The sequence below is a fragment of the Pristiophorus japonicus genome, chromosome 17, assembly GCF_044704955.1.
Source record: "Pristiophorus japonicus isolate sPriJap1 chromosome 17, sPriJap1.hap1, whole genome shotgun sequence".
NCBI classification, from domain to species: domain Eukaryota; kingdom Metazoa; phylum Chordata; class Chondrichthyes; family Pristiophoridae; genus Pristiophorus; species Pristiophorus japonicus.
The window spans coordinates 117,492,111-117,507,786 of NC_091993.1; the positions used below are offsets into that span (position 1 = coordinate 117,492,111).

A 15,676-nucleotide genomic window follows, 5' to 3' on the forward strand; every position below is an offset into this window, starting at 1 on the left:
CTCTCCTTGCTACCGGAGAAGGGGAAATTACACAGAAATTTAATCATCCAAAACCATTATATCAACCAGGCTTTTACATAAGTAACAAGGTTCCATTTGACAATCGTGCTCTCTTGGTTGACTACAAATGAAAATTAGGTGAATCTAAATATTATTTTGTTGTTTCAATAGGACTTGAATATTCTTGTGAAGTTTTTTCAACTGTATCACCAACAACTGCACATTCGACAAGTACAAATGTTATTTCCACTGATAATCAAAAACAATCTTCAGGATCCAAATCCACTAAAAGGTACAATGTTCTCATTGTTGATGTTTTGACTGGCATTGCCTCCATCTGAGAGATTAAATATTCTTTAATAGTTTTGGCATAAGGGTTGATAATCATTTATTATTTTGGAATGTTGCTCATCAGAATGGAAATGGTGGCTGGGTTTACATCATGCTGATGTGTTAGCTTCCTAATGAAAGTGCTGCCTTTGTTGGTAGGAAATAAGCACCTCCATTTTGCTGCCCCTCAGATGGTGCTCTTTGCATTATTCACTATGATTACTTCACCACTAACCTACTCTCATGGTTTGTGATGAGTTGCACTTATCAAACTTACCTTGCCGATATCTGTTCTGGTGTGGGGCTGACAGTAAAGTTTCTGTTGGTGAAAGTGAGCAATAGCAGCAATATATCTGCACCGCCCTTGATATCACCAGTGAGCAACATCTTACAGCTTTGGTCCAATTCTCAGTGTCGCTCACTACAACTGCAGGAAGTTTCTTCTCTTAAAATGTATTATTGGGAGGTGGGCAATGCTGACAAGGTTACATTTATTGCCTGTCACGAGTTGCCCTGAGAAGGTGGCGCTGGGCCGCCTTCTTGATCTGCTGATCAATGCTGGTAAATAAGAAACTCCAGGATTTTGATCTAACAACAATGAAGAAACAGCAGTCTATTTCCAAGCCAGAACCGCGTGTAACTTAGAGGAGGTGGTGTTGGCATGATGTTGCTTGCCTTGATGGTACAGACCACTGGGCTCAGTGGTGATTTTAAGTTAAGCTGGGCAAGTTGTTTTTAATAGATTATCAGGATGTGGGTATTGCTGCAGTGTGTCCTGTAGATGGTGCATACTGTAGTCACCGTGCGCCAGTGGTGGAGGGGATGGATTTTGAGCTCAGCAGCAGGGGCACTGACCATATGCACTGCTTTGTCTTAAATAGTGGTGAACCTCAGTGTTATTACAGCTGCACCCATCCAAGGTGAGTACTCCATCACACTCCAGGCTTGAGCACTGCAGATGATGGAGAGGCTCGGAGTGATCAGGGGCTGAGCCACTCGTTGCAGAGTACCCAGCCTCTTCCCTGCAGTTGTAGCCACAATGTTGACGTGGCTGGTCCAGTTAAGCTTCTGGCCATTTTAATTCAGTGCTTGAAGGAGGTTTTCTCCAATTCATATTCTGTGGCAAATATTTCACCCAATGTATAGGAATGTAAATACTTTTCCCTCCTCTGCTTATCTAGTTTCCCCATAAATGCCTCTGTACTATTTGCTGCAACTACTCCCTGTGGTAGCAAGTTCCACGTTCTCACCACCTTACAGCCATATATTGTGCACATGTTAATGAAGTTTGCTTCATTTGATCTTTATCTAATGATCACAAAGTTGACTTTCCTTCATAAGGCAAACACTAGTTTACTTTCCTAGCTAACGTCCCTTGGCTCTGCAGCTTTACATTGATGCACTATACTAAGATTACAGTGTAACCAGACGATAAATGTTTCAAACACACAGAAGACTCGTTTCCTTCGAATTATTTTATATTTCTTCCCTTTTGCTCAGTTACATTACATGGAACGTGGGACGCTGGCTGCTCTTTGCTCTCCTGGTGATTTGTACTATTTCAGTCACAAGGTGTACGAGAAAATCTAAGGTAGGGATTAGGGACTTTATGTGAATCACTCCATCAATTTGTTCAAAAATATTGATCGCAGATACTATAAAGAAAAACTTGCATTGATATAAACCCTTTCATATTTTCGACGTGACAAGCGCTTTATCTCTAATTGGTGTCACTGGGGTAACTTACTAACTTCATAGTGTCGGCGATAATTCTGAGGGGCAGATCCCCCTCCCGTTCCAGAGCATGAATTGTGCGCATGGGAGCAGGAAATTACATGAGGACATAGACAGACTAAATGAGTGGGCAAAGCTATGGCAAGTGACGTTCAACATGGGGGAGTGTGAGATCATCTCCTTTGGATCAGAGGAACACAAATTGGAATATATTCTCAATGATGAGAGACTAGAAGATGTGAAGGAGTAAAGAGATTTAGATGTCCATGTACACACGTCACTGAAAGCTAGGGCACAAGTGCAAAAAGTAATCAAAAAGGCTCATGGAAAGTTGGCCTTCATTTTATGGGGATTGGAATTCAAAATTGAAGAAGTGATGTTTCTGTTGTACAGAGCCTTGGTCAGACCCCACCTGGAGTTCTGTGTTCAGTTTCGGGCGACGAACCTCAGGAAAGAAATACTGGCCTTGGAAGGAGTGTAGTGCAAATTCACCAGACTGATACTAGGGCTTAAAGTGTTCAATTATAAAGAGAGATTACGTAAACTTGGTTGTATTCCCTAGAGTTTAGAAGGTTGAGGGCTGAAAGAATCAAAGAATTTAAAATTATTAAGGGATTCGATAGACTAGATAGGGAGAAATGACTTGCTTGGTGGGGGAATCCTCATAAGGGGGCATAATCTAAAAATTAGAGCTAAACCATTTAGGAGTAGAATTAGGAAGCACTTTTTCCCACAAAGGGTTGTGGGAACCTGGAACTGGCTGTGGATGCAGGGCCAATTGAAATTTTCACAGCTGAGATCACTAGATATTTGTTGGGTAAGGACATCAAAGGGTATGGATCAAAGGCGGGTAAATGGAGTTGTGCCACTGATCAGCTGTGATCCAGTTATACAGTGGAACAGGCTCAAAGGGTTGAATGGGCTGCTCCTGTTGCTTTGTTCCTATGTAACCCGCCCGTTATAGAATCCCCCGACTTTCATTCTATTGATATAAAACAGTCGTTACAAGAAACGGAAGGGAAGAAATGGGAAAGGCTACAAGAAAGCACTTTGCTGTAGGGCACCAGAGACAATGGTTTTCACACAAGAACACAGAGACAGTTAAACGTGTCCAGTCGAGCACCAAGGTGCTCAGACACAGACCCAATGCTATTGTTGCTGGGAACCTCGATTGGACTTTCGAAAATGTGTTTAACAAAGTAGACAAGTCAATCTTTTTCTGCTGTCAACTGTCCACCATCTAAGCTGCAGGAAAACATTTGTTGCATGTGAGTAAATGGTGTTACATGTATTCAAGAGGGGCCCAACTAGCACCTTTTCCCATCACATGTGCAATAGTGATAGGGGAGGGAGGACTGTGATCTCAACACAGCTCCAGTCCATCACGAGCTTCTCCTCCATTTGTTGTCAGTTCCAGAATTCTGTTCTGACATGTAAAACAATGCATCATTCTCAGAATCAATGAATTTGATGCCTTAAATATTTTCTTTTTCAGTTACTCAATGAATCGGCTCGTCACAGCTTGACCAATGTGGTAAAGTGATGATTCCCTGGTTACATCGACCTTGATGGAATATTGTGTCCTGATTAAACGTTCATTCTTCATCCAGCTTTGAACATTTATTTTTATCAATTGTAAATAATAAAATGGATTTCGGCATTAAATCAATTTGACCATTTAATTAGTAGAGGAAAAATCAAAACCTAACTCTGGCTGCATCCTTTAAGTTGTTGTCCCTCTGTCTGCATCTTAGTAATAATGTATAAGAACATAAGAAATAGGGGCAGGAGAAGGCCATACGGCCTCTTGAGCCGGTCCGCCATTTAATAAGATCATGGCTGATCCAATCATCGACTCAGGTCCACTTCCCTGCCCGCTCCCCATAACCGCTTATTCCCTTATTGGTTAAAAACTGTCTATCTCTGACTTAAACTTATTCAATGACCCAGCTTCCACAGTTCTCTGAGGCAGCGAATTCCACAGATTTACAACCATCTGAGAGAAAAAATTGCTCCTCAACTCAGTTTTAAATGGACGGCCCCTTATTCTAAGATTATGCCCCCTAGTTCTAGTTTCCCCTATCAGTAGAAACATCCTCTCTGCATCCACCTTGTCAACCCCCTCCTACTCTTATACATTTCAATAAGATCACCTCTCATTCTTCTGAATGCCAATGAGTTAAGGCCCAACCTACTCAACCTTTCCTCATAAGTCAATCTCCTCAACTCTGGAATCAACCTAGTGAATCTTCTCTGAACTGCCTCCAAAACAAGTATATCCTTTCTTAAATATGGAAACCAAAACTGCATGCAATATTCCAGGTGTGGCCTCACCTGTAGCCTGTATAACTGTAGCAAGACTTCCTTGCTTTTATACATCATCCTCTTTGCAATAAAGGCCAATATTCCATTGGCCTTTCTGATCACTTGCTGTACCTACTTACTAACCTTTTGAGTTTCATGCACAAGTACCCCCAAGTCCTGCTGTACTGCAGAACTTTGCAATTTTTCTCCATTTAAATTATAATTTGCTTTTCTATTATTTCTGCCAAAGTGGATACCTCACATTTTCCCATATTATACTCCATCTACCAACTTTTTGCCCACTCACTTGCTGATTTTTTGTGTCCTCACACATTGCTTTTCCTCCTATCTGTGTATTGTCAACAAACTTGGCTACGTTACGCTCGGTCCCTTATTCCAAGTCATTAATATAGATTGTAAATAGTTGAGGTCCCAGCACTAATCCCTGCGGCACCCCACTAGTTACTGATTGCCAATCTGAGAATGAACCATTTATCCCGACTCTCTGTTTTCTGTGAGTTAGCCAATCCTCTATCCATGCTAATATATTACCCCAATCCCGTGGACTTTTATCTTGTACAATAACCTTTTATGTGGCATCTTGTCAAATGCCTTCTGGAAATCCAAATACACCACATCCACTGGTTCCCCTTTATCCACCCTGTTCATTACATCCTCAAAGAATTCCAGCAAATTTGTCATACATGACTTCCCTTTCATAAATCCACGCTGACTCTGCCTGACTGAATTATGTTTTTCTTAATGTCCTGCTACTGCTTCTTTAATAATGGAATCCAACATTTTCCCAACCACAGATGTTAGGCTAACTAACATAGTGCAAGGACCAAGGATGTCTCGGAGCGGGTGCTGGACATTCTGAAAAGGGAGGGTGAACAGCCAGTTGTCGTGGTGCACATAGGTACCAACGATATAGGTAAAAAGGGGATGAGGTCCTACGAGACGAATTTAAGGAGCTAGGAGCTAAATTTAAAAAGTAGGACCTCAAAAGTAGTAATCTCGGGATTGCTACCAGTGCCACGTGCTAGTCAGAGTAGGAATCGCAGGATAGCTCAGATGAATACGTAGCTTGAGCAGTGGTGCAACAGGGAGGGATTCAAATTCCTGGGGTATTGGAACCGGTTCTGGGGGAGGTGGGACCAGTACAAACCGGACGGTCTGCACCTAGGCAGGACCGGAACCAATGTCCTAGGGCTGGTGCTGTTGGGAAAGAGTTAAACTAATATGGCAGGGGGATGGGAACCAATGCAGGGAGACAGAGGGAAAAAATATGGAGACAGAAGCAAAAGACAGAAAGGAGATGAGTAAAAGTGGAGGGCAGAGAAACCCAAGGCAAAAAACAAAAATGGCCACTGTACAGCAAAATTCTCAAGGGTCAAAGTGTAATAAAAAGGCAAGCCTGAAAGCTCGGTGCCTCAATACGAGGAGCATTTGGAACCCAGGAGAGGGCTCTGAGCTAGTTAGAGTAGGTGAGAGCTCAGATGAACAGGACCCCAAGAAAGAATGCAAAAGGCGGGAGGCAACAGAGCAGAGTAGCACTGGGGTAAGTAAACCACAAGGTGATAGGAAGGGACAATATGTATGAATATAAAGGGGCTGCAGGAGGGGTCAAAACTAAACATCATGGTTTAAAAACTCGTATTAAAACACTCTACCTAAACACATGCAGCATTCGAAATAAAGTAAAGGAGTTGACGGCACAAATCATTACAAATGGGTATGATTTGGTGGCCATTACAGAAACGTGGTTACAGGGTGGCCAAGACTGGGAATTAAATATACAGTGGTATCTGACAATTTGGAAAGATAGACAAGAAGGGAAAGGAGGTGGGGTAGCTCTGTTAATAAAGGATGATATCAGGTCAGTTGTGAGAGACGATATTGGCTCTAATGAACAAAATGTTGAATCATTGTGGGTGGAGATTAGAGATAGTAAGGGGAAAAAGTCACTGGTGGGCGTAGTTTATAGGCCCCCAAATAATAATTTCACAGTGGGGCGGACAATAATCAAGGGAATAATGGAGGCATGTGAAAAAGGAATGGCAGTAATCATGGGGGATTTTAACCTACAAATCGATTGGTCAAATCAAATTGCACGGGGTAGCCTGGAGGAGGAATTCATAGAATGCATTCGGGATTGTTTCTTAGAACAGTATGTTACAGAACCTATAAGGGAGCAAGCTATCTCAGATCTGGTCCTGTGTAATGAGACAGGTATAATAAACGATCTCCTAGCAAAAGATCCTCTCAGAATGAGTGATCACAGTATGGTTGAATTTGTAATACAGATTGAGGGTGAGGAAGTAGTGTCTCAAACGAGCGTACTATGCTTAAACAAAAGGGGACTACAGTGGGATGAGGGCAGAGTTGGCTAAAGTAGACTGGGAACATAGACTAAACGGTGGTGCAATTGAGGAACAGTGGAGGACTTTTAAGGAGCTCTTTCATAGTGCTCAACAAAAATATATTCCAGTGAAAAAGAAAGGCGGTAAGAGAAGGGATAACCAGTCGTGGATAACCAAGGAAATAAAGGAGAGTATCAAATTAAAAACCAATGCGTATAAGGTGGCCAAGGTTAGTGGGAAACTAGAAGATTGGGAAAATTTTAAACGACAGCAAAGAATGATTAAGAAAGCAATAAAGAAAGGAAAGATATATTACGAAAGTAAACTTGCGCAAAACATAAAAACAGATATTAAAAGCTTTTACCGATATATAAAACGGAAAAGAATGATTAAAGTAAATGTTGGTCCCTCAGAAGATGAGAAGGGGGATTTAATAATGGGAAATGTGGAAATGGCTGAGCCCTTAAACAATTATTTTGCTTCGGTCTTCACAGTGGAAGACACAAAAACCATGCCAAAAATTGCTGGTCATCGAAATGTGGGAAGGGAGGACCTTGAGATAATTACTATCACTAGGGGGGTAGTGCTGGACAGGCTAATGGGACTCAAGGTAGACAAGTCCCCTGGTCCTGATGAAATGCATCCCAGGGTATTAAAAGAGATGGCGGAAATTATAGCAGATGCATTCGTTATAATCTACCAAAATTCTCTGGACTCTGGAGAGGTACCAGCGTATTGGAAAGCAGCTAATGTAACGCCTCTGTTTAAAAAAGGAGGCAGACAAAAGGCAGGTAACTATATACCGGTTAGTTTAACATCTGTAGTGGGGAAAATGCTTGAAGCTATCATTAAGGAAGAAATAGCGGGACATCTAGATGGGAATAGTGCAATCAAGCAGACGCAACATGGATTCATGAAGGGGAAATCATGTTTAACTAATTTACTGGAATTCTTTGAGGATATAACGAGCATGGTGGATAGAGGTGTACCGATGGATGTGGTGTATTTAGATTTCCAAAAGGCATTCAATAAGGTGCCACACAAAAGGTTACTGCAGAAGATAAATGTACGTGGAGTCAGAGGAAATGTATTAGCATGGATCGAGAATTGGCTGGCAAATAGAAAGCAGAGAGTCGGGATAAATGGGTCCTTTTCGTGTTGGACATCGGTGGTTAGTGGTATGCCACAGGGCTAGGTGCTGGGACCACAACTGTTTACAATATACATAGATGACCTGGAAGAGGGGACAGAGTGCAGTGTAACAAAATTTGCAGATGACACAAAGATTAGTGGGAAAGCAGGTTGTGTAGAGAGGCTGCAAAGAGAATTAGATAGGTTAAGCGAATGGGCTAAGGTTTGGCAGATGGAATACAATGTCGGAAAATGTGAGGTCATCCACCATGGAAAAAAATAACAGTAAAATGGAATATTATTTGAATGGGGAGAAATTACAACATGTTGCGGTGCAGAGGGACCTGGGGGTCCTTGTGCATGAATCCCAAAAAGTTAGTTTGCAGGTGCAGCAGGTAATCAGGAAGGCGAATGGAATGTTGGTCTTCATTGCGAGAGGGATGGAGTACAAAAGCAGAGAGGTCCTGCTGTAACTGTACAGAGTATTGGTGAGGCCACACCTGGAGTACTGCGTGCAGTTTTGGTCACCTTACTTAAGGAAGGATATACTAGCTTTGGAGGGGGTACAGAGACGATTCACTAGGCTGATTCCGGAGATGAGGGGCTATGATAGATTACTCGTTGGAGTTCAGAAGGATGAGGGGCGATCTTATAGAAACATTTAAAATCATGAAAGGGATAGACAAGATCGAGGCAGAGAGGTTGTTTCCACTGGTCGAGGAGACTCGAACTATGGGGCACAGCCTCAAAATACGGGGGAGCCAATTTAAAACCGAGTTGAGAAGGAATTTCTTCTCCCAGAGGGTTGTGAATCTGTGGAATTCTCTACCCAAGGAAGCAGTTGAGGCGAGCTCATTGAATTTACTCAAATCACAGATAGATAGATTTTTAACCAATAAGGGAATTAAGCGCTATGGGGAGCGGGCGGGTAATTGGAGCTGAGTTCACGGCCAGATCAACCATGATCTTGTTGAATGGCGGAGCAGGCTCGAGGGGCTAGGTGGCCTACTCCTGTTCCTAATTCTTATTATGTTCTAGTCTATAGCTTCCTGTTTTTTGTCTGCCTCCTTTTTAACTAGTGGTGTTACATTTGCAATCTGCTGGGACCTCCCCAGAATACAGGACATTTTGGTAAATTACAATGAATGCATCAACTATTCCTGCCGCTACTTCTCTTAAGACCCTAGGTTGCAAACTATCAGGTCCAGGGGATTTATCTGCCTTTAGTCCCATCATCTTACTGAATATGACCTCCTTAATGATTGTGATTGTGTTAAGTTCCTCCCGCCGCCCTTGACTGTCCACTGTTGGGATATTGTTAGTGACCTCTACCGTAAAGACTGATACAAAATATTTGTTCAGAGTTTCTGCCATCTCCATGTTCCCCATTACTAATTCCCCGGTCTCGTCCTCTGAGGGATCACCATTTACTTTAGCCACTCTTTTCCTTCTTATATGCGTATAGAAACTCTTGCTATCTGTTTTTATATTTCGTGCTGGTTTTCTTTCATAGTCTATCTTCTCTTTCTTAATCAATATGGAGGTTAAAATCGCCCATAATTATTGCTGTTCCCTTTTTAGAAGCCCCCACTATTTCCTGGTTTATACTCCGACCAACAGATTTGCTACTGTTAGGGGGCTTATAGACTACGCCCACCAGTGAATTTTTCCCCTATTATTCCTCATCTCCACCCAAAATGTTTCAACATCCTGATCATTTGAGCCAATATCATTTCTCACTATTGCAGTGATTCCACCCTTAAACAACAGAGCTACCCCACCTCCTTTTCCTTTCTGTCTGACCTTCTGGATTGTGAAATACCTCTGAATATTTAGATCGCAGTCCTGGTCACTTTACAACCACGTCTCTGTAATGGCTATCAGATCATACCCATTTGTATCTATTTGTGCCGTCAACTCATCCATTTTGTTGTGAATGCTACGTGCATTTAGACAAAGAGCCTTTAAATTTGTTTGACCCTTTTTTCCTGCTTGTTTCCTCTCTCCTTCAAACTCACTTTCTTTATTATTGCTTTCTACTTCCAGCTTTACTACCCTCCCTACTGAATCTATTTTTAGGTTCCCATCCCCCTGCCAAACTAGTTTAAACCCTCCCCAACAGCACTAGCAACCGCCCCCCACCCCACGAGGATATTGGTCCCGGCTCTGTTGAGGTGCACCCCGTCCGACTTATTCAGGTCCCCCCTCCCCCAGAAGTGGTCCCAATGCCTCAGGAAACTAAAGCCCTCCCGCCTGCACTATCTCTCCAGCCATGCATTCATCTGCTCTATCCTCCTGTTTCTTTACTCACTAGCTCATGGCACCGGGATGTACCATCCGGAGATTACTACCTGTTGAAGTCCTGCTTTTTAATTTCTCTCCTAGCTCCTTAAACTCTGCCTGCAGGACTTTATCCCTCTTTCTACCTATGTCATTGGTCCCAATATGGACCACGACCTCTGGCTGTTCACCCTCTCCACCCAGAATGCCCTGCAGCCGCTCAGTGACATCTTTGACCCTGGCACCAGGGAGGCAACATACCATCCTGGAGTCACGTCTGTGGCCGCAGAAACGTCTGCCTGTTCCCCTAACTATCGAATCCCCTACCACTACTGCTCTTCATTCTTCTTCCTCCCCCCCTCCCCCGCCCACACCGTGTAGCTGAGCCACCTGTGATGCTGTGGATTTGGCTCTGGCTGCATCAGAACAGAGTACCGGTTGGAGTACGAGATGGACTCGGGGGACTCCAGCACTTCCTGTCTCGTCCTCCTGTCCGGCGGTCACCCAATCCCTTTCTGCCTGTACACTCTTAAGCTGCGTGGTGACCACCTCTCAGAACGTGCTACCCACATAGCTCTCAGTCTCGTGGATGCACTGCAGTGAATCCAGCCACCGCTCAAGCTCCAAAACACGGAGCTCAAGTTGGTGCAGCTGGAGACACCTCCTGCACACATGGATGTCCCGGCTGTGCGAAGCAGCCAGGATTTCCCACATGCCACAGGATGTGTAATTCATGGGACTGAGCTGCCCTGCCATCCCTCTAGTTAGATTCGGAACGATCAAGTAGAATTAAATTCTAAACCTTAGCAAAACACAGCCTGCCGCTACTCAGCAAACAGCTGATTTAATTAATTAGTTTTCCTTAGATAATAAAGATCACTTATCTATTTAATTGCAGTTCCTAACTTCCACCAATGCCCAAAGTTTTTTAAAGAAAAGAAAAATACTCACCAATCCACCAGCCAATCACTTACCTGCTTGACTATGACGTCATACTTCGATTTCGAATCTTTTTACTTTTTCTCCCTTACTTTAGTCGCTGCTGCAGCTCCTTGCTCCCGATCTCCGACTCCTCCTGATCTCCGGCTCCTCCTGATCCGTGGCTCCTCCCGATCTCAGGCTCCTCCGACTGCCGCTGCCCTTTAGAAGTCCTGTGTTCATGTCTCGCGATGCTCGCTCCTCATGAATGGGAGTGTGCCCACTTCCTGTCTGCATAACTTAACTTCTTGTTTCACATTTTTATTACAATTATTGTGTCAATTTTGTAAACCTGAAAATATCACAAACACATGAACAATATTCTGTAAGAAATCGGCTACTTGACTTATTCATGCACTGGAAGCCGGTAGCTCTCATAATATTTTGCACTTTTACTTGGGATGGAACTATAATGTATGCACCTGTGAGTATGCTCACAGGTTGGTAGAGCTGTTGCCCCTGGAAGAGTCCGTGTTCCATGTTTTAATTGAATATGCGAGGTTGCAGCCCTTATTCCAATATTTGAAGGGGCTGCTCCTCAAATTCTGGTTGCACTTCAGTCCCACACTCCTGATCTTTGGACACCCTGTGCGGAGGCGAGCGGGCAGGTCGGAAGGCCTCCTGGAAGGACTGCTCCTAGGCATGACCAAGGAGGCCATCAGCCGGTCCAGGCAGCGGGCAGTCGAGGGGGTCGTTCAGCCTGATTGCCTGCCTCTCTTCCGTGGTTACATCCGAGCCATGATGTCCCTGGAGATGGAGCACGCGGTGTCCACCGGTACGCTCGCGGCCTTCCGCGAGAGGTGGGCACCGGAGGGATTGGAGTGAATCATCAGCCCCGGCAATCAAATTTTAATTTGATTTTATGTCTAAATATTAATTTATTTAACTTGCTGGTTTTAGTGCCCTCCGCCATTTAGCCAGGGCTCACTTGTATAATTTGTGTTTCAGTGCCCTCAAAAAAAAACAAGGGGGCACTTGAAAAGTTTTTGGAGTGTGCCCCCCCCCTTTCAGGGGGCACTTGATTACTGATTGCAACTAAAATAGTTGTAGAGCTGTTGCACCAGTGGAACTGAAGTGCATCATCACCCCTGGCAACCAAATTTTAATTTGATTTAAGTTCACGGTAAAAAGATAATTTGTTTATTTGTCGGTTTTAGTGCCCCTCGTTAATAAGAGGACACTTGATTTATAGTTTTGCACTAAAATAGTTGTAGAGCTGCTGCATTGTGAGTTGCTTAACCAATCACGTGATGTTCACAAGACTCAATAAAACCCCAGACAGTTGGGTCTAGGTCATCCATGATGAGGTATGCGGTTGTGAGCCGAGTGGATGAACTGGTAATGTGTAGTGTGATTGTTAAACCTTTGTTAATAAACTAACTAGTTCTGAATAGCAATGTGTTGCTATGAATTCTTAAGCAAAGAACCCATGAAGTTTGGGTCCCCAGTGGAGTGCACTCTATCTGGGAGTCCTCCCTCTATTTATTGGGAACTTGGCCTGGAGGGTGTTGCACGGAGCAGTCCCGTGCAATAAGTTTTTAAGTTGGGTCACGGGCTCTCAGGCTGCCTCTAATTTCTGCGGTCGGGAAGAGCCCGTGTTCCACATTTTTAACGAATGTGTGTGGTTGCAGCCCCTCTTCCAATATTTGAAGGGGCTGCTCCTGAAATTCTGGTTGTACTTCAGTCCCACACTCCTGATCTTTGGGCACCCTGTGCGGAGGGGAGCAGGCAGGTCGGAAGGCCTCCTCATAGGAGTGCTCCTGGGCATGGCCAAGTGGGCCATCAGCCAGTCCAGGCAGCGGGCAATCGAAGGGGTCATTCAGCCCGACTGCCTGCCTCTCTTCCGAGGTTACATCCGAGCTAGGGTGTCCCTGGAGATGGAGCATGCAGTGTCCTCCGGTAAACTCACAGCCTTCCATGAGAGTTCAGCGCCGGAGGGACTGGAGTGAATCATCACCTCTGGCAACCAAATTTTAAATTGATTTTATGTGCAAAAGTTAATTTGTTTAATTTGGCACTTTTAGTGCTCCACCCCCATTTAGCCAGGGGGCACTTGTATAATTTGTGTTTCAGTGCCCTCAAAAAAAAACAAGGAGGCACTTGAAAAGTTCTTTTGGAGTGTGTCCCCCCTCCCCCCACCTCCGCTTTAATCAGGGGGCACTTGATTATTGTCTTCAACTAAAATAGTTGTAGAGCTGTTGGGCCGGTAGAACTGGAGTGCATCATCACCCCTGGCAACCAAATTTTAATTTGATTTAAGTTCATGATAAAAGGTTAATTTGTTTATTTGTCGGTTTTACTGTCCCCTATTAATAAGGGGGCACTTGATTTATAGTTTTGCACTAAAATAGTTGTAGAGCTGTTGCATTGTGAGTTGCTTAGCCAATCACGTGATGTTCACAGACTCAATAAAACCCCAGTCAGTTGGGTCTAAGTCATCCACGATGAGGTATGCAGTTGTGAGCCTAGTGGATGAACTGGTAATGTGTAGTGTGATAGTTTATTAACAAAGGTTTAACAAACTAGTTCTGAATAGCAATGTGTTGCTATGAATACTTAAGCAAAGAATCCATGAAGAAAATACATTACAAGAACAGTGGCCCTGATTTTGTGTTGAGAATGAAGGTAAAGCGAACAGTGTTCACCGGAATTACGGAGTAAATGGGATCAGGAACTTCCTGAGTACACACATGCGCAGTTAAACATGGAAATCCAGAAGTTGCGATCCGAGTTACCCTCGGCATTGAAATCAGTGAATGGGTACTTACCCACTAGTTACCCATTATATATGGCAGGAAAAGGGCTGTTGCATTCAGGTGTAACTGAATTTTTAACAGCATGATAAATCATAATTACTGTCAAACAACCGCTCTTTTTATTTCACAAGTGTGGATGCTCATTCCTTCAGAATTTAGTTAATGTTTTAGAATTAAAAGTAAGAAATATATACATTTTTAAACTTTTTCTGTCTGTCTATTTTATCTCTCTCTCTTAATCCAATCTTTTCCTCCAATCTTTATTTTGTTTCTGTACGTGATTTAAATCCATTTTATACCACCTGCTTTAGATTCTGCCGCGGCGAAGTTGGTCTCTGGAGCGCCGCTTATCCTGCTGCATCCTGTTGTTTGCCACCTGCTCCTGCAAGAAAGAGGGAAATGTATCAATGAGTGTGGTGCAATATGTTTGGGTGGTGTGGTTGTCATGATTCAATAGCTGTCGGTGTGTGCAGGCTGTGGGATGTGCTGTGAGTCTTGCACCAGTGCTAAATGTGTGAGGGTCAGGTACAGTATATGAATGTTTGGAATGAGTCTTGGTTGATAGATATTGTTGGTAGACGAGTGATGGGTGTTATATGAATAGAGCAGTGGAGGAGGTTAATGATGCAGTTGGTAGGATTTGACATTTGGAGATGCAGTCACTGACCTTGACAAATCTTGTGGGATCATTAAGGGGCCGATTTTCATCCAGGCCTCCGCCCATCCAAGTGCCGCCCAAAGTGCTGCTGATGGCCGCCCAGGTACCGGATGGTACTTTCGGTGGGATATTCATCGCCGAGGTCCCTCGAAGGTCGGCGGGCGGCAAGTGGACGATGCACGCCGCCAATCGAGGCAGCAGCGGGCGGGAGGTCCCATTCTCGGCGGCAGAGATGCTTGCTGCCCGAGTGTCACCGAGGATGGAATCGGGCCTATGGAGGGTTGAAGACCTGAAAAAAAAAATGCAGGAGTAAAAAATAAAAAAACTATTGGAAGACCTCCAGGGGACCCCATGCAGGTACGTCACTGTGGAATTAAAAAAAAATGTTCACTTACCTTTTTTTCAGGTTCTTCATACTGACCGTCGGGGACAGACCAGCCTCCATGCAGTGGTCCACCCCCGTTCTGCCACCGAGCCTCGCCGACTCCCACCCGCAGAAATCTGGCAGCTCGGCGGGCGGGAGGTCTGTCGCGCCACTCGGCTGGCCGCTGATGTCAGCACACGGTTACCAGCGGCTCTCCCCTCCCTCCTGCTCCAGGCCACCTCGAATGTGGCACTGGGCGGAGCAAGAAGAGCATTGTCGGTGGCAGTGAGCGGCAGCGAGCAGTGAGGTGATGGATTTCAGCCCCGAAACTTCTTCCTTCACTGCATCCAGTTCCCTAGGGCTGTTCTCCGAGCATTAATCTCCTCTGCTATCACTTCCCACTGCCTTCTGAGCTTGTTTCTGGAGGGTCCCCACCCCACCCTGAGGATACAAGACTTCTCTCCTTTCCATCTCTTCCACCAAGACCTCCGGTGCAGTGTCTGAAAAACCTTGGTGCATGTTCTCTCCCGTGGTCAGCCATTGTTGATTCTTCCACAGCACAATATTCAGAATGTTCTCAGCCCCACCAGCAGCCACAATGCACCTCCCCTTTCAGAGGTAGGGCCAGATTGAAGTAGTACTAGCCACTGCTGATGAGTGCCACCAATGAATCATGTGGGGAGCGCTGGCTGCAAACAAAAACTAAGGAAATGAACAGGCAGCACAAAGTTGGTGCCTTGCCTGGGTTGCAATAAATGGGCACGGGTTAATCCTCAAT

At 44.4% G+C, this 15,676-nt stretch overlaps 1 protein-coding gene across 1 annotated transcript in view; it reads left to right on the plus strand.

Moving 5' to 3' along the window:
- LOC139228034 (uncharacterized) overlaps positions 1–15,676 on the plus strand; it is a 230,100-nt gene that overhangs the window by 113,450 nt on the left and 100,974 nt on the right. The window contains exons 8-10 of the mRNA XM_070859180.1: positions 172–292; positions 1,831–1,921; positions 3,560–3,603. Coding sequence (XP_070715281.1) covers positions 172–292; positions 1,831–1,921; positions 3,560–3,603 — 256 coding nt within the window. The remainder of the gene's footprint in view (positions 1–171; positions 293–1,830; positions 1,922–3,559; positions 3,604–15,676) is intronic.